We start from the raw sequence: 17,130 nt of genomic DNA, 5'->3' as shown, positions 1-17,130 counted from the left end.
TTTTTGCTTTGTGGGTCACACTTGGCGATGCATAGAGGTTACTCCTGGCTCATGCACTCAGAAATTACTTCTGGCAGTGCCTAGGGGACCGTATGGGATGCTGGGAATCTAACCTGGGTTGGCCGCGTGCAAGGCACATGCCCTACCCGCTGTGCTATCACTCCAGCCCCTGGGGTATAAATATTTTCAAATGAAAATCTTAGTTTTAAATTGTCACCATTTAAAAGTAAATTGGGGGCCAGTATGATAGCACAGCAGGTAAAGTGCTTGTCTTGGGATCCTGAAGCACCCAGGTGTGGCCCTGGGGTCCCCAGCACTGCTGAGCTAGTCTGGGCCATCCCAGGCACCTCAGGGCATCACCTCAGCAGCATCTCATCCTTGGACTTTGCATTGAACCAACTGCTTGGTTGGCTGAGAATCTCTATCAGGGCCCCTGGACCTCCTGAGCTCAGCTCGGGAACTCCCTACCAGCCCTCTGTTGCAGATGCAAATGAATTCTAAGAGCTCTCTTCTGTCTCTGATGAGGCCTATTTATTAAACAGGGTACCTGACACTTAGCAGAGTGTGAACCTTATACCAGCAGAACCTCCTCCAGCCTTGTATTCTGGCTTCCTGGTGACACTAAGGGACATTCACCTTGGGTGACAAGAAAGGGGGGCATTGAATCCAGCTGGGAAGGCCAGTATAGTGACTTCTACTTAGAACTCAGTTACCCAGGGAGGATCTCAAATAGTTTCCCTAGGATATTTAAAGTAATGAGTTCTAAGTGTTGTGAGTATATCATTGCTGTCTGCCTCCCGCTTCCCATTTTAAGTTTCAGGGGTTGCTGTCATTTTCAGAGCAGTACACACAACCTCATCAAACTTTTGACTGGCCTGCCTGGTGCCTATTACCCTGGTCTACAATCCTAACACTTCTCAGAATGTCTCCATGAGCCTTTGTCCTTAGGTTCTTTTGTTCCACCAGGTCTATGTAGAACCCCTGGTAGAGAATTGTGAGAATTGTGAGAAAGCTCACTGGCTTGAATTGGAAATAGAAAGTGAGAGCCACTCAGATAGATGTGTTGGCAAGGAGGTCGGCTGAGTGAAGTTTTGAGTGCCCGACTTTAGGGATAAATACTTGGCTTATGTCCCCCTTCAAGGTCTTGTCTGATGGATGGGGGTTGGTCAGTCTTGCTGTGGGAAGCATCTGAACTATTTTTGCCAGCGTGACCAGATGGGACCATCTGCATTCTCTGAACATCACTGCCTGAGACAATTGGCTGTCTCACAGCTAACAAGACCCAAGGAGGAAGCTAAAAGCCCTGGGGGTCCAGTGCAGGACCCTTTTTTTCTATGAGATACCCTCCAAACTTTGAAGCCTGTTGGATATTCTTCCTCATTTCAGGATCTTTGCTCTCTCTCACCTGGACTTGCTTCTCAAAATCCAGTTTATTTGCCTGCCTTCCATCAGCCCTGGAGACAATTTAGGGTGATGTTTCTAAATCTGTAGATGTGTTGTTCATATCATCCAGGCATTAGGAGAATGTGGGAATCAAATATGTTGTTATCCATTTTCCTCCACTTTTTGAGTTTTACTTTGAACATGCTTTATCATCTTTTAGCTTTTGATCATTTTAGCATTTTAAGACTATAAGGATGTTGGGATAGTTTCATTTATTCATTGTTTTTTTCTTTTTGGGTCACATCTAGCAATGCTCAGGGGTAACTCCTAGCTCTACACTCTGGAATCACTCCTGGCAGTGCTGGGGGATCATATGGGATGTCAGGGATCAAACCTGGGTCGGCTGTGTGCGAGGCAAATACCCTACTGCTGTACTATCACTCCAGTCCCTATTTTTGTTTTTGAACCATACCGACCAGTGCTCAGGGGCTACTACTCCTGGCTTTGTACTCAGGGCCCACTCCTGGTGGTGCTCGTGGGGTACTCCACATGCAGCACCAGGGACCAAACTGGGCCTGGCTGTCTTAAGGCAAGCACCTTAACCTTATTACTCTCTCCCTCTTTCTCTCTTTGACCCTGAAAACTGTTTTGAAGATGCGGAAATTGAGGTCTGAAGTCTCTTTCCCTCGTCGCTCTTTATCACATGGCTTTATACCATACTACTTCAACTGGAAAGGTAGCAGCTAAGCCCCCCACAGCAAATGTTGCTTGGATTCTAGACTCATATGAAATGAAGTTCACAGCAACTTCCATATTTACGTCAAAGATATGTCAAATCTCTTTGCATAAAGTGATTTATTTAGGTGTTATTTTTTTAATGAGTGAAAAAAAGTAAAATAAAATGAATGAAGGCAAGTTATGCTGACTCTGAGTTCTGCTTCCTGTAGGATTCAGCATGAGTTATTAAGTGATTGTCCTTGAGGGTTTTACAAACATGGATTTTTATTTCCTGCCAGTTGATTGCATTTTCCCTCCAGAGAGTCATACTTCTCATCTGCAAATGGCATTGCGTGTGGTATTTTCCCCCAAGAACTGAGATAACAAAAAGCTTCTTTAATTATTAAAATCTTATCATTCATCAACTGACTGTTTCCAATAAAAGTCAGAATTACCAACTGACTTTTTGTTTGTTTTTATTGCATTAACAACAGATCCCTTTTTGATCTTAGGGTTCTCCATGGGTTCTCCTTTTCAAAACTGATTTTTTTTTCTGTAAATTGATCCCAAATGCTTGGGTTTTTTTTGTTTGTTTGTTTTTGCCTTATAAGCCCTCCTGTTTGCATGCACTGCACACACACACACACACACACACACACACAAAACAATGGAAGACTCAGTGTCTCTTCCATTGACTTATTCTCTGTCTCACTTAGTATCTGTGAGGTTACCTGAAAAATTGTAATCTATTGCACATTTGTGATTGTATCATTTCTGGAATTTCAGTTTTTAACATAAGAGGCAATCATGGTTCCTAACCTTAAAAAACATTTTTAAAAACACATTCCCTGCTTGTGTTGCCTTTTATTCTTTGTATCACGGTCTGCCTCAAAAGTTTTAATCTTCTGATTTTGTCCCCATGAGGCAGAAAATATGTGTTAACTGCTGAACTGTATAGACCATGTTTGTTTATTTCCTCCTAAATGCTTTTGTCATCCCTCTCTCTCTAAATCAAAACATACTGTTTACATCTTTGCCTAAATATCGTGTCCTAAACTTACTCTTATTTTTCAGTGGTAAACTTAGTTTATTTTAAATTCAATTATTTTTCTTCCTTTTTTCCCCCCTTTAGGATACCACAGACTATGTTGCCTATGTAGCTAAAGATCCAGTTAACCAACGAGGTATGGAAAACAACTTTTAGATTTTCTCAAGCGCTATTATACACCAACTTTGAAAAGTAACAAGTGATTATTTTCAGTGAGCAGTCATGAAGATCACTGGAGTGCTATATTGGATTTCTAGAAATATGGGGTGTATTTGAGTTGGAAATGAGTAGTCTTGCTAGCAGAGCAATGCACAATATACATGTAAAATTTGCATTCTACTCCTTTGAGTGACCCTTAGACCAAAAAGCTTATTTCTTACTTGTGTGAATGACAGGGGTGGTGTTTAGTTCTGGTAGAAGGGGTTGGGGTTGGCCGCCAGTGAAGTGAATGGTATCTAAAGTCCAAGCCAGTGAGGTTATTAGCCTCTGTAGGCCTGGACATTGTTTGCTCTCTCTCTCTCTCTCTCTCTCTCTCTCTCTCTCTCTCTCTCTCTCTCTCTCTCTCTCTGTGTGTGTGTGTGTGTGTGTGTGTGTGTGTGTGTGGGTGGGTGGGTGGGTGTGTAGCTTGAACACTTGTTTAAGAACCTGGTAAGTTTGAGATCAGTTTAATTGTCTCCAGGATGCCTTCTTTGACTCTCAGAGCTTCCTTCCCTGTTGCCCACCTTTCCCTACCACATCATTAACACTCGATTTCTCTCCTTATTCTTTTTTTTTTATTTTATTGAATCACCGAGAGTTACAATCACACAATGAACAAACACCCATCCCTCCACCAGTGCACATTCCCCACCACCAATATCTACAGTATACCTTCTTTCCCACCCTCCCCCTGCCTCCATGGCAGACAATATTCCCCATACTCTCTCTACTTTTGGGCATTATGGCTTGCAACACAGACAGAGAGAGGTCATCATGTTTGGTCTGTTATCTACTTTCGGCACATATCTCCCATCCCGACTGATTCTTCCAGCCATCATTCTCTCTTTTTTTTTTTTCTTCAGAATTCTCTTTTTTTTTTTTAATTTTTTAATAGTTTATTTTTAATTAGTAAATCAACGTGAGGGTACAGTTACAGATTTATACATTTTTGTGCTCATGTTTCCCCCATACAGAGTTCGATAACCTATCCCTTCACCAGTGCCCATTCCCCATCACCAGTAAACCCAGGGTCCCTCCCACCCTCCCCAGTCCCGTCTCCCCCCCACCCCGAACTGCCACTATGGCAGGGTATTCCCTTTAGTTCTCTCTCTCTGATTAGGTGTTGTGGTTTGTAATAAAGGTGTTGAGTGGCCATTGTGTTCAGTCTCTAGTCTGCATTCGGCACGCGTCACTCCTTCCCCGCATGACCTCCGACCACATTTTACTTGGTGTTCCCTTCTCTGAGTTGCCCAGAATGAGAGACCAGCCTCCAAGCCATGGAGTCAACCTCCTAGTACTTATTTCTACTATTCTTGGGTATTAGAGTCCTAGTCTATTATTCTATATTCCACAGATGAGTGCCAGCCATCATTTTCTTAGTGATCCCTTCTCTATTCCTTTTGCCTTTCCCCCTCCACTCATGAAGCAGGCTTCCAGCTATGGGGCAATCCTCCTGTCCCTTGTATCTACTGTCCTTGGGTGTCAGTCTCATGTGATGTTCTTCTATACTCCACAAATGAGTGCAGTTCTTCTATGTCTGTCCCTCTCTTTCTGACTCATTTCACTTAGCATGACACTCTCCATGTCTATCCATTTATAAGCACATTTCATGACTTCATCTCTCCTAACAGCTGCATAGTATTTTATTGTGTAGATGTACTAAAGTTTCTTTAACCAGTCATCTGTTCTAGGGCACATGGGTTGTTTCCAGATTCTGGCTATTGTGAACAGTGCTGCAATGGATATGTAGGTACAGATGTCATTTCTACTGTGCATCCTCAGGATATATTCCAAGAAGTGGTATTGCGGGATCATATGGAAGCTCAATTTCTAGTTTTTGAAGGACTGTCCATATTGTTTTCCAGAAAGGCTAGACCAGTTGGTATTCCCACCAACAGTGAAAGAGTGTCCCTTTTCCCCCACATCTACACCAGCACTGGTTGCTTTTGTTCTTTTGAATGTATGCCGGTCTCTGTGGTGTGAGATGATATCTCATTGTTGTTTTGATTTGCATCTCCCTGATGACTAGTGATGTGGAGCAATTTTTCATGTGCCTTTTAGCCATTTGTATTTCTTTTTTTTTTTTTGGAAACTTCTGTTCATTTCTTCTCCCCATTTTTTGATGGAGTCGGGGCTTTTTTCTTGTACAAGATTTCTCTTCTTTTTTGAGTGATGGGGAATTATGGCCACACCCTGCTGTGCTCAGGGTTTACTCCTGACTCTGTATTCAAGGATCACTCTTGGCAGTGCTTGGGGACCATATGTAAGTGTTGGAGCTCCAACCAGTTGTGTGCCATGCAGGTCCCTTAACCTCTGTACTGCCTCTTGGGCTCAGGTTTCTCTTCTTAAGACTATCTCACATGGCTGTTATTTTAGTCAATCACTTCTTGATGTATTAATGTCTGTCATTTCTTCTGAAAACCCCATGAGGGCTTATTCACTTATTCACTGTTTGTTTCCTAGGCTTTTATCACAATGTCTAACCATTAGATGTTGCTTAGTGGTTTTTGTTTAATGATTGAATGAAAGATGGAGTTGATTGAACTTGTTGTCCCAGGATTTAACAAGATAACATAAGAAACTTTGGTTAACGGCCTGAGGTTTGTGAGGCCATTGGGATTGCCCCATCTCTACATCTGGGATCCTGAGATTCTTTTTAGAGATGAGTATTAGATCAATTCTCCTCCTTGACTAGAACCCATAAACTGGTTGTCATCCTTTGTTGGAGTTGGGAAGCTTGTTATGCACATAGTAAGTGGAATTGGGACCTTTAAAGAGTTCTGAGACAAAGAGATGGAAATGCACATGGTGTGTTAGTGGGGCAAATGAAACAAGCACACTTACTAGAATGTGGATTGTAAAGAGAGAAGAAAAATCCAAGAAGCACCCAAGAGGGTTTGTTGGACAGAGCTAATAAGTAGGGCAAATGGCTTAAGAGTGACATTTACAAGGCAGATCTTTAGGAAGATTGATTTGGCAACAGGGTGTAGTAGATCAAGTGAGGGGAACATAAGGCAGTGAGATTCATTTGGAAGTTATTGGAATTGTCAGAAATGAAATCACGAGGGGCAGCTGCTGAAACAGAAGCTGGCACAAAAGTAGATGCTCAGTTAATGCTTGCCAAAAGAATATAGCTCAGAGAAATGACACAGGTGATAAATGCTGTGCAACACTCCAGTGAAATGCAGAGAAAAGATTAACTGAAAAGAGAGAAGCAGAGACAAGAATTATCGAAGAGGATTAATAGATGTAGGAACAAAACACAGCAACAAAGGATATCAGAAAAGAGCAACTTCTTTTAATTAGTGCCTTAGTCTTCCCAGAGAATCACTGCATGGAGTACCAGAGAGGTAGGGCAGGGCTCCGGTGCTTGCTTTGCATGTGGCTGACCCTGGTTCAATTCTAGTGACACATACGGGTCCCTGAGCACTGCCAGGAGTGACCCTGGAGCACAGAATCAGGAGTATCTCAGTGTAACTCTGGACTCTCCCCCACCACTGCATATACAAGAGGAAATTGCTAGAAAAGAACTGAAAACTATGTGGGAAAGTCAAGAAAACCTTTCTCCCAACCTGGAAAGAGACAAGAGGGAAAGGATGAACAGGTTGATGAGGACATCTTTATATTTAGTGATTTGTCATCAGTCACCAAATTTTCTGGGCATATCAGACTGTGTGATGGTGGTGAGTGCAAAGATTAATGTTTGTTGCGAAGGCTAATGGCCAAGCAGGACCCTGGTGCCTACAAATCACACTCCCACCTCTTGTTTAAGTGAAACAGCAGAGGCAGAGACAAAGATGTAGTTCCCTTACCTTGAGAGCTCCTGCCCTGAAGCCATAACAGAGCTGTTGGGAGAAGATCCTTGGGGAAGCTTTGGGCATTCTGAGACCCCAGGGAGGCTCTGGGGGAGGGGCTGATTCTGAGAAGGCTTTTTATTTTTTTTTGCTTTTTGGGTCACACCTGGCAATGCACATGGGTTACTCCTGGTTTTGCACTCAGGAATTACTCCTGGCAGTGCTCAGGGGACCATATGGGATGCTGGGACTCGAACCCCGGTTGGCCTCGTGCAAGGCAAACGCCCTACCCGCTATGCTATCACTCCAGCCCTCTGAGAAGGCTTTTATGAGTGCTTCAGCTGACATCACGGATGAAATCTGAGAGTGAGGAAAAGAATGGACACAGAAAACAAACCAACTAAAATTGTCTGGTACATTTCTTTTCTTTTCTCTTTCTTTTTATCCAAATTCCCCCAGTCAGTATATGTAAGGAGGATTCTGAAGCCAGACCAGGCAGGAACTCAAATTCATCTACCACTTCTGATTATATGACGTTAGTCAAATTACTCTCCCCACCCCCACCCAACCTTAGCCCTCAATCCCTTCTTGTGGGATCCATAACACCTACCTGCGATAGCCAAGATTAATAACTAAGATGTTACAAGGAAATTGTCACTTCCCTTCCTCTATCATCTCATCTTGCATCCTCCCTAGGAAATTCCCTAGGAAACATGTAACATAAATCTGGTTACTGACTAGAAACACAGAGTGATTTTCATGAATTGAGAAGTTAATGATCCTGAAAGAGCCTCCAATGTGGCACCATTGGAAAGGACGGGTAAAGAGAGGTTTCTAAAATCTCAGGGCTAGGACGAATGGAGACATTACTGAGACCTCTAGAGAAAATCGACAATCAACAGGATGATGATGATGATGATGATGATGATGATGATGATGATAAGTTAATAGCCACCACTTATTGCTCCTTTCCCTGCTCACTCGTCCCCTTCCTGTTCATCTTGGTTAGAGAGACCCAAGGAGCCGTGTTCTGTTCTCCTCATATACCCTCTGCTTGTTAAACCATTCGTGTTAAGACTCTCCCATCACTTCAACTTCTGTACTTCTGTTTCTGCTCAGGGCTTCTGACACAGCTCTGAGTAACGCACTCTTATTCAAGGCAAACCAATCTGCGAGGGCCTAATCACTGGAAGAAAAGTCATTTTTAGCCACCGTGGACTCCTTACTTAGGGGGAGGGAGAAGCGTATCCTGTAGGATGTGCTCTAGAAGAGGGGAATGTAAGAACAGTTCAGTGGCTAGCAGGGTTGAAGTCAGCGTGGAATAAATAAAGGCCCAGGGAAGAGTATGCTGTAGTATGCTCTGGCCTTGGGATCTCATATTTGGGGTGGGGTGGGAGAGTGTGTGCAAAGGTGTGGAGCAGGGGAGGGGATAGGGATGGGAAAGAGTAGAAGCAGGGGACCCTGAGCGGAAAATACACCTGATGGTGTGTGTGTATGTGTGAGTGTGTGTGGGGGTGCTCTGAATGCCTGTTGCTGGGGCCATTGAAGAATCTGCACTCTGAAAAGTTATTGTGACATCTGGTATTCCACTGAAATTCTGCAATGATGTTTTTTGGCACTTATATCTGTAGAAGTGATGCAGGTGGTCAGAAAATCAGCCCATAAACGTAGAATTGAATCTGGGAACCATCTGGATTATCATGGCAGGAGTGTTCATGTTCTACACTGCCCTGGAGAGGGTGGGACAGTTTGGACCAAACTGCGAACTGATAGAACTTTGATAGCTGGTGAAGAAATGGAAGCTTGATGCTCCTGAACACTTAGTGAGAGATTGTAAATCTCACAATGCAAATACTTCAATACCAGGATGATAGTAAGTCTGCTATAAATAGTAGCTATTATTATCCTGTGTTACTTAGAATGGAGTGACTGGCCACTAGAAAAATGAGCATTTTTACAAAAAGGAAAATAATCCTATAGAAGAGGTGTGTGTGTATGTGTGTGTGTGTGTGGTGGTGGTGGTGGTGGTGGTGGTGGTGGGAGGGCTGGGGAGGTCACCTTTTCTTTTTCCTTTGCAAGCTTTCTGAATGCCACAAACTGGTCTGGAATACTTTGCCTGCATTGTCTCCTTCTGTTGCACAATAACCCTGTGAGAGCAGTGTGAGAGCAGTATTCACAGTAATATTTCCTTTTATGTAGATGCTAACTAACACTGGAGTTGAGAACTTAAGGTGGCTTTCCTAAGCTACTTCCATCCAGTAAACAGGATGAGGAACTCTAGTCCTCTTTGCTAAAGAACAACACAGGCACCAAAAATTATATTTTTTTAAAAATTGAACATCATTATTAGCAAAAGATTACACATTATAACTCAATGTAGTAATTCATGATCAAATCAGAAATACTGAAAAACAGGCCAATTATACTTAGATTAATGATGACTCTTGAACACCAGTGTTGAGTGTTGATCTAAATGTCTTAGAGAGGAGTTTGAAAATTTGCATTAAGCATAAAAAATGTTAATACTTCTGAACCAACCAAATTTTATTTCTAAGGAAATAATTAGAGTAGGGGAAAAAGCTAAGTGATAAATATCATTGTCATTTATCTAATTGATAAACTAAATGTATTCAATATTCATTAAGAGCCAACTATTTAAATAAACCCACTGGATGTATCCTTAATTAAGGATATTGTTATAGAAGAATATATAGTAACTTGGGGAAACCATTCAGCTTGAATTTCAATGCAATATGAAAGTTATGAGGGCAGGAGAGATTGTATAGGGGTTAAGTCATGTGCCTTGCACATGTTGACCTCCAGTTCAATCCCTGGCGTCATGTATAATCCCCTGAATGATTCCTGAGCATAGAACTGGGAGTTTATTTTTTTTAAAGGAAATTCTAAATCAGTTTGTACAGGGTGACCTCAGATAACTTTTTGCAGATAAACATACAAGAAAGATTCGAAAAACTATACCAAAATATCAACAACAGTTATCTTTGGAGAGTGAAACTCAGTCATTATTTTATTTGGGTTCTTTTTATTCTCTAAAGTTCTACAATGAATATTATATTTGTAGTAAAAATTTTTAATCTTTATAAAAAGTAAAAAAAAATAATGAAACTCTGATGCTGGAGAGATAGTACAAAGGATAAGGAACTTGTCCTCATGCAGTTGACCCTGATTCGATCCCTAGCATCCCATATGGTTCCCTGAGTACCACCAGGAGTACTTCCTGCTCAACCAGGAGAAAGCCCTGAGCATCGCTGAGTGTGACCCACCCAAAAACTAAACTAAAACAAAACAAAACATGAAAGGTCATATTATCAGAGGATCTGGTGAGTTGGGTTCCTCTCTGTGTGTATATGCGTGTTTGTGTGTGTATGTGTATACGTATGTGCATGCTGGTTGAAGACAAGACTCAGTGGGGTGTGTGTACGGGGCGTGTGCTGGAGGGGTCAAGCACACTGAGTTTTTTTTGCGGCTCAGGTGCAGGTTTAGGTGAACTGCAACTTCATTGAGCCAAGAATGAGTGAGAGCACAGAGGGAGGAAGCCAGAAAACAAAGGGACTGGGGTCTTCGGCCATGAAGTAAGTCAGAGTAGACAGGGAAGAAGCAGATGGCAGGGCAGTAAGCGAGAGAAAATGAAAATCAGAGGCAGGAAGAGTAAGTTTCTCCAACAGGAATCCCTAAGTCTCACACATGGAGTGATTTGGAAAATGCTCTTCAGTTCTGCAGTAAACAGGCTCTTGGTCCCCTTGGAAAGCTCAGGCTGGGTAAAAGGGTAAAGACTGGATCCAGATTTCAGGGATGAGGAGAAGCGGATGCAGGAAGTGGAGACTGGGAGAGCCGGGACCCTTCTACTAATCCTTAGTCTTTCCACTGTCTCCCAGTCTTTTGATTCTTTGTTATTAGTCCAGTGAGGGCAATTGGCACTTTTTTCCTTCTCGGCTATGACCCTCTTGTGAACTTCTCTTTTTATAAAAAGGCCTTTTCTGTAGAAAAACAGTAAGCCGCAATAAGAATATTTTACTAAGTTTACTTAGTGACTAATACAGCCTCATCCTGCCATTGCCATAGATGAGAAAATTCATATTTCCCCCTTTCTTCCAGCGTGCGGGATTCCAGAGAGGTTTAAGTATTTCCTCTGACTTGAGTCTGTGAAATCTCCAGTTTACCTGGATGAATCAATGGGCTATATGATATGAGACCACCATTCTTGACATAGCAAGGCCGTGGTTCTGAATCTCTAGACACACACACACACACACGGACGTAAAATCATTTAAAAGTAAACTGTTTGTTTTTGTTTATGTTTATAAAATAAATGCATAGCTGTTGCAGTGGCCTGGCTTGCTGGCTCACTTCTTAGGGCTTGTTTCTGATTAAGGGGGCTGGGGGCGGGAAGCAGGTCTCTGTGCTCTGATCCCATAACACCATCTAGTGGTATATCTGAGAAGATGCACTCAAAATGTCTAGGTTTCTAGTCACAAAACTAAACTTGCCAAACAAGCAAATACAAAACTTGCTTATTAAAAACAAGTTGTTAGAAGGTCCCTCGAGAGGCTGGGGAGGGAGTGCAGGGCGTGTGGCACTCACCTTGCATGCAGTTGTATTGGTCGTGACTCGGTTTGAATTTCCAGCACCATACACAACCCCTGCCAGTGATCACCCCAACCACAGAGCCTAGGATGGCCCCTGAGCATGGCCAGGGATGGTCTCAAACCAAAATAAATACATAAAAATAAACGAAAGGGGCTGGCATCCTCTACTTATCGTCCTCAGCTTCTTGTCCATGACTCCCTAGTTTGAAAACCAGATGAAAATTTTTGAATATTAAAATTTTTAAATAAACACCTTACTTTCAAATATTCACTGATTTCTCATTGACTGTGACACCGGGTGACTCCAGGTTGGATGGGAAGGACTCAGGACCACACCTCAGATAGTACAGCAGGCAGGGCTCTTGCCTTGCATGTTGCTGACTGGAGTTCCATTCCCAACACACCACATATGATCCAGAAGAAGAACTTTCTCATAATTTCATATTTGCTCATGAGACTTACTTATTTTGCCCGATCTTTGTCATCCTTAGGACTCTAAGACATCTTTATAAAACTTCAATTTTAATTTTAGTAATACCTTTATCTTGCCAGCTCCTAAGCATGACACCATACTCTAACCAAGGCAAGAATGGTATTTCATGTAGTGAGGAGGTTCATTTATAGTCCCCAGACACTGTCACTCACTGTCACTGTCATCCCATTGCTCATCGATTTGCTCAAGCGGGTACTAGTAATGTCTCCATTATGGGACTTGTTATTACTGTTTTTGGCATATAGAACATGCCACGGATAGCTTGCCAGGCTCTGCCTTGCGGGCGAGATACTCTCGGTAGCTTGCCAGGCTCTCCAAGAGGGGCAGAGGAATCAAACCCAGGTCAGCCGCGTACAAGGCAAAAGACCTACCAGCTAATCTCCTATTTTTATATCACTGTATCACTGTCATCCTGTTGACCATCGATTTGCTTGAGCACCAGTAATGTTTCCATTCATCCTAGCCCTGAGATTTTAGCAGTCTCTCTTTGCTTGTTCTTCCCAGTGGGCACAGTATATAGTAGTAACAAATTTTCTTGGTTGTTTTTGGTATTAGATCGCTTCTTACAGTTTAACTTGTTTGTAAAATCTGGCCCTTGCTCAGTAACTGCTTGTCCGATGAAGTGACTTTGATTCAAATATATATAGAGATATAAATAGTTTTGTGATGTTATTTTTACAAAAGTCATGTTTTTGATGGGTATTGATGATAGTTCTTTAATAGCATTTTTTAAATTATTATTTTTTAAATGAGTCACCAGGAAATACATAGTTACAAAGTTGTTCATGATCAGGTCTCAGTCATACAATAATCCTACACCCATCCCTCCACCAGTGTCCATTTCCCACCACCAATGACCTCAGTTTCTCTTCCGCTGCCCCCCCCCACCCCCACCAGCTTATCTTCATGACTCTGGCACTTTCCTTCTCTCCCTCTCCTTTTCCACCCTCTCCCTCTCCCTCTTTTTTTTTTTTTTTTTTTTTTTTGCTTTTTCGGTCACACTTAGCGATGCTCAGGGGTTACTCCTGGCTTTGCACTCAGGAATTACTCCTGGCAGTGCTTGGGGGACCATATGGGATGCCGGGGATCGCGTGCAAGGCAAACGCCCTACCCGCTGTGCTATCGCTCCGGCCCCCCTCTCCCTCTTCTTTTCCCTCCCTCCTTTCCCTCTCTCCTTCTGGGCATTATGGTCTGAAACAGATACTAAGAGGTTATTATGTTTGTTCCTTTACCTTTCAGTAGCATTTTGAAAGTTCATTTCAAAAGATCATTAACTGAGAGTAGCAGTTCCTAGACAGAGGGCTGGCTTGAAGTGGGAAGTATTTTAACACCTCCTTCTCACTAGCAACTCAGTCTCATTTTGGAGAATTGGGCTGAAAAGTGATCTTTTTCCATCTCTGGGGGTATCATGCAAAGCCGGATCTCATCTTCCTGTGTCAGTTTGCTGTCAGTAAATGCCTTAAGCATTTACTGTGTGGAATTTTACAGCTGATACTAAACATGGGACTCCACATCAGACTGTTTTCACTCGGGGCACCCCAGAGGTGATTGGGTGGGAACCCTCCTCGTCCCAAGGGATCCAGCCCCGGGCAGCCAATCTCCACTACCCTAACGCTAACACGCTCCAGGCCGCTTTCCAGACCGCACTTCTGCTTCAGGGCCTTGCAACACATTATAAGACTCTTCCTACCCATTTTCCATAATTACCACACCATATTTGGTGGAGTTCAGACATACCCTCCAGAGAGCCCAGTAAGCTACAGAGAATATCCCTCCTGCATGGGCAGGGCCTGGCAAGCTACCTATGGCGTATTTGATATGCCAAAATCAGTAACGATAGGTCTCATTCCCCTGACCCTGAAAAAGCCTCCAATCGTTGGGAAAGACGAGCAAGGAGAGGCTGCTAAAATCTCAAGGCTCGGAGGAATAGAGACATTACTGGTGCCCACTCAAGCAAATCGACGAACAATGGGATGATAGTGATACAGTGACACTAAACATGAGTTTTAAGAGTACTCAGATTAGTTTACTTTTATAAAATCATGGACCCTAAATACTTGCCTCAAATTTTGTAGGTATATATGTGTATATATATATATATGTGCATATTCTGAGGTGAGATTCCAATGTTTCCTTTCTGATGCATTTGAAATAAAACTATCTTTATAAACCAGAGCTCAGAGTTGAAAGGAGTTTGTAAATCTGCTTCCTTTGAATTTATTTTCAGTTCACATTCTGGGAGTATTTTGATTCTATATAATCATCTCTTACTGAAAATTTACTGTAATATTCTTCTTCTATGTCTTTTTGCAGCCTGCCACATATTGGAATGCCGCAATGGAATGGCCCAAGATGTCATAAGTACCATTGGGCAAGCTTTTGAACTCCGGTTTAAACAGTATTTGAAAAATTCTTCTCTGAATACATCTTGTGAAAGGTCAGCCAAGAGTCCTATACCTACTTGACTTCATATATATACTTTTCATTTTAAAGCTAATATGACATTTAAGGGCTGGAGCAATTGTACAGCAGATAGATACCATCAACTGTACAAATAGTACAATGTGATTGTGCTAGCTTTGTACACAGTTGACCTGGGTTCAATCCCTGACACCCGTTATCTGCCCCTGAGCCCTGAGTCAAGAGAAAACCCCAAGCACTGCCTGGTGTGGCCCAAACAAAACAAAAACAAAAACAAAAGGCATAAGAATTCAAATGTCTGGTTTGCGTTGTAAATGGATTCCCTGCTGCTAGAGTGAGACGAGTTGAAAATGAGGTGACTCAAGACATCAGTGGCTCTTTATGAGGTGGTGGAGGGGTAGCACAGGAAAGGGGTTACCCAAAGGCCCTTCTTTTGAATTTTCCCAGGATAGAACCCACATTTTGGTGCAATTGCTCTATTCATGCATGAGCCTGACAAAAACCCTGTGGGTTGTAAATGGAATCAGTTCAATCCAAAAGGACTTGATTTATGCTTTTTTTATATAAAACTTAGTTACTAATTCCAATTTGGAAGAAAAGTTCTGCTTATTTTTTTGCTCTCTTTTAATTTTTAAAGTAATGCATGTTTACATAAATCTACCCACTTGCCACATATGGTTCTAATATGTCTTTATGAATCCCATATATTCCTCCAGATTTGTGCAGACAATACAGTTGGCCTACGCTCTTTTATTCTCTTTTCTCTTTGGCTAAGTAACTGGATCAGACCCTCTACTCAAAGAATAATATCTAAACTTTCTTGAGCAGAGCATTTTCAAAATGGAACAATAAAAGTTTCTGGAGATGTCCAGAAAAGTTTTATGTTTTTATATCCTATTGGTAGAAGTGTTTCATATTCAGAGTCATCATTTTATATATATATATAAAACATGTGTACAATGTTCATATACACATGTGTATATAATATATGTACCTATGCTTGTATATATCTACATACAGACACACATATATATAAAATCACTGGAGAATGACACAGAAATATCACCCTTGGCAATTTTTGTTGGCTCCCTCCACTTTAATTGTCTACAGAAAAGCGAAACATCTCAAACATCTGGTTGCTTCCATCCAGATGTTTGGCATCACTTAAGCACAGCTTTAAACTTAAAGCATCAAGGCAAAAATATTTTTTCGGAGAATTTAAACCTTCTCTCTTCCCGACTGCATTTGAATTCTGCCCTTGAGGGTCCTCTTTTCTTTCTTTTCCAGTGAGGAAGTGCATACTGAAGGCTCACAGGGTGAGGAGAGAGAAGATCATGAATATTACAATGAAATCCCAGGGAAACAGCCTCCCATCGGTGGTGTTTCAGACATGCGCATTAAAGTTCAAGCCACAGAACAAATGGCTTACTGCCCCATCCGGTGTGAGAAGTTGTGCTATTTGGTGAGTGGTGTTTTCAGGTCAGGGGAGTAAGCAATTGAATTCTGTCCTTAGGACTGGAGAGTATTTAACTTGAGGGTTTCCAAATGCTAGTTTAGAGCTCGGTGAGGAGCCAGAGAATGAATCATTTCTGAGAGTAGCCAGTGCCTATATTGGACAAACCAAACTCCAGATTCCCCCGCCTGACCTCAGCGGGTAGCCTCAGAGCTAACTTCACTGGGAAGGCCAGCTCTGACCAATACACTCTCCCCAGCTTCTCCATCTCTGCGTTTCTCTGTGTGCTCTGATTCTCAGCTACTGACGCCAAAGTTAACCTCTGGATCTCATCCCCTCCTGCCAACTTTGGGTCCTTTTTAAAATAATTTTTTAATCTCTCTCTCTCTCTCTCTCTCTCTCTCTCTCTCTCTCTCTCATAGCTTTTTCCTTCTGTGGGCAAGTAAACTTCGACTCCAACAACCCAACTAACAACTACCAACCTTCTTTGCATTTTCCTTGCACCCACAGATTTCTAGAATACATTGTCTTTCTTTCTGCATCCCTGCCCACGCTGTATTTCTCAGATCTGGTCTTTGCTTAGCAGCTGGATCATTACACGACTCAGCATTTTCTCCTTGACTCCAGCCCAGGGTCCGCTTCTGGTTCACAGTACTGCCATGCTTCCCTGAATTCAGTCTGCTGTTTTCCTTACACTTTGTGCCCATATCATCCCAGTTTTCCAAGCCTAGGAATGTCTGAAAATATCTTTGACTTCTTTCCTTTTCCATTTCCAACCTTTTCCATTTCAGTTGCACTTCTAAGTTCTGACCCTCACTTACTTAGATGATTTGAATGTCCCTTTCTCCAGTCTACTTTTGTTCCCTCAAAGCTTCCTATCCAGTACTACCTGATCCATCTCCCCAAAGCACCAGCGCATCCTCATCCTGTCACTGAAGTGAGCTGTTTGAATGAGGCATCATTGAAGTCCTTTGGTGACATGAAATTGTCAGTGATAAAAAGTGGCTTGAAACAAG

General features: G+C 42.3%; 1 protein-coding gene across 1 annotated transcript in view; it reads left to right on the top strand.

Moving 5' to 3' along the window:
• SHC4 (SHC adaptor protein 4) overlaps positions 1–17,130 on the top strand; it is a 147,527-nt gene that overhangs the window by 98,551 nt on the left and 31,846 nt on the right. The window contains exons 6-8 of the mRNA XM_055131722.1: positions 3,233–3,284; positions 14,554–14,677; positions 15,949–16,123. Of these exons, the coding sequence (XP_054987697.1) occupies positions 3,233–3,284; positions 14,554–14,677; positions 15,949–16,123 (351 nt within the window). The remainder of the gene's footprint in view (positions 1–3,232; positions 3,285–14,553; positions 14,678–15,948; positions 16,124–17,130) is intronic.

The sequence above is a fragment of the Sorex araneus genome, chromosome 3, assembly GCF_027595985.1.
Source record: "Sorex araneus isolate mSorAra2 chromosome 3, mSorAra2.pri, whole genome shotgun sequence".
Taxonomy (NCBI): domain Eukaryota; kingdom Metazoa; phylum Chordata; class Mammalia; order Eulipotyphla; family Soricidae; genus Sorex; species Sorex araneus.
This window is presented reverse-complemented; position numbering and strand designations above follow the sequence as displayed.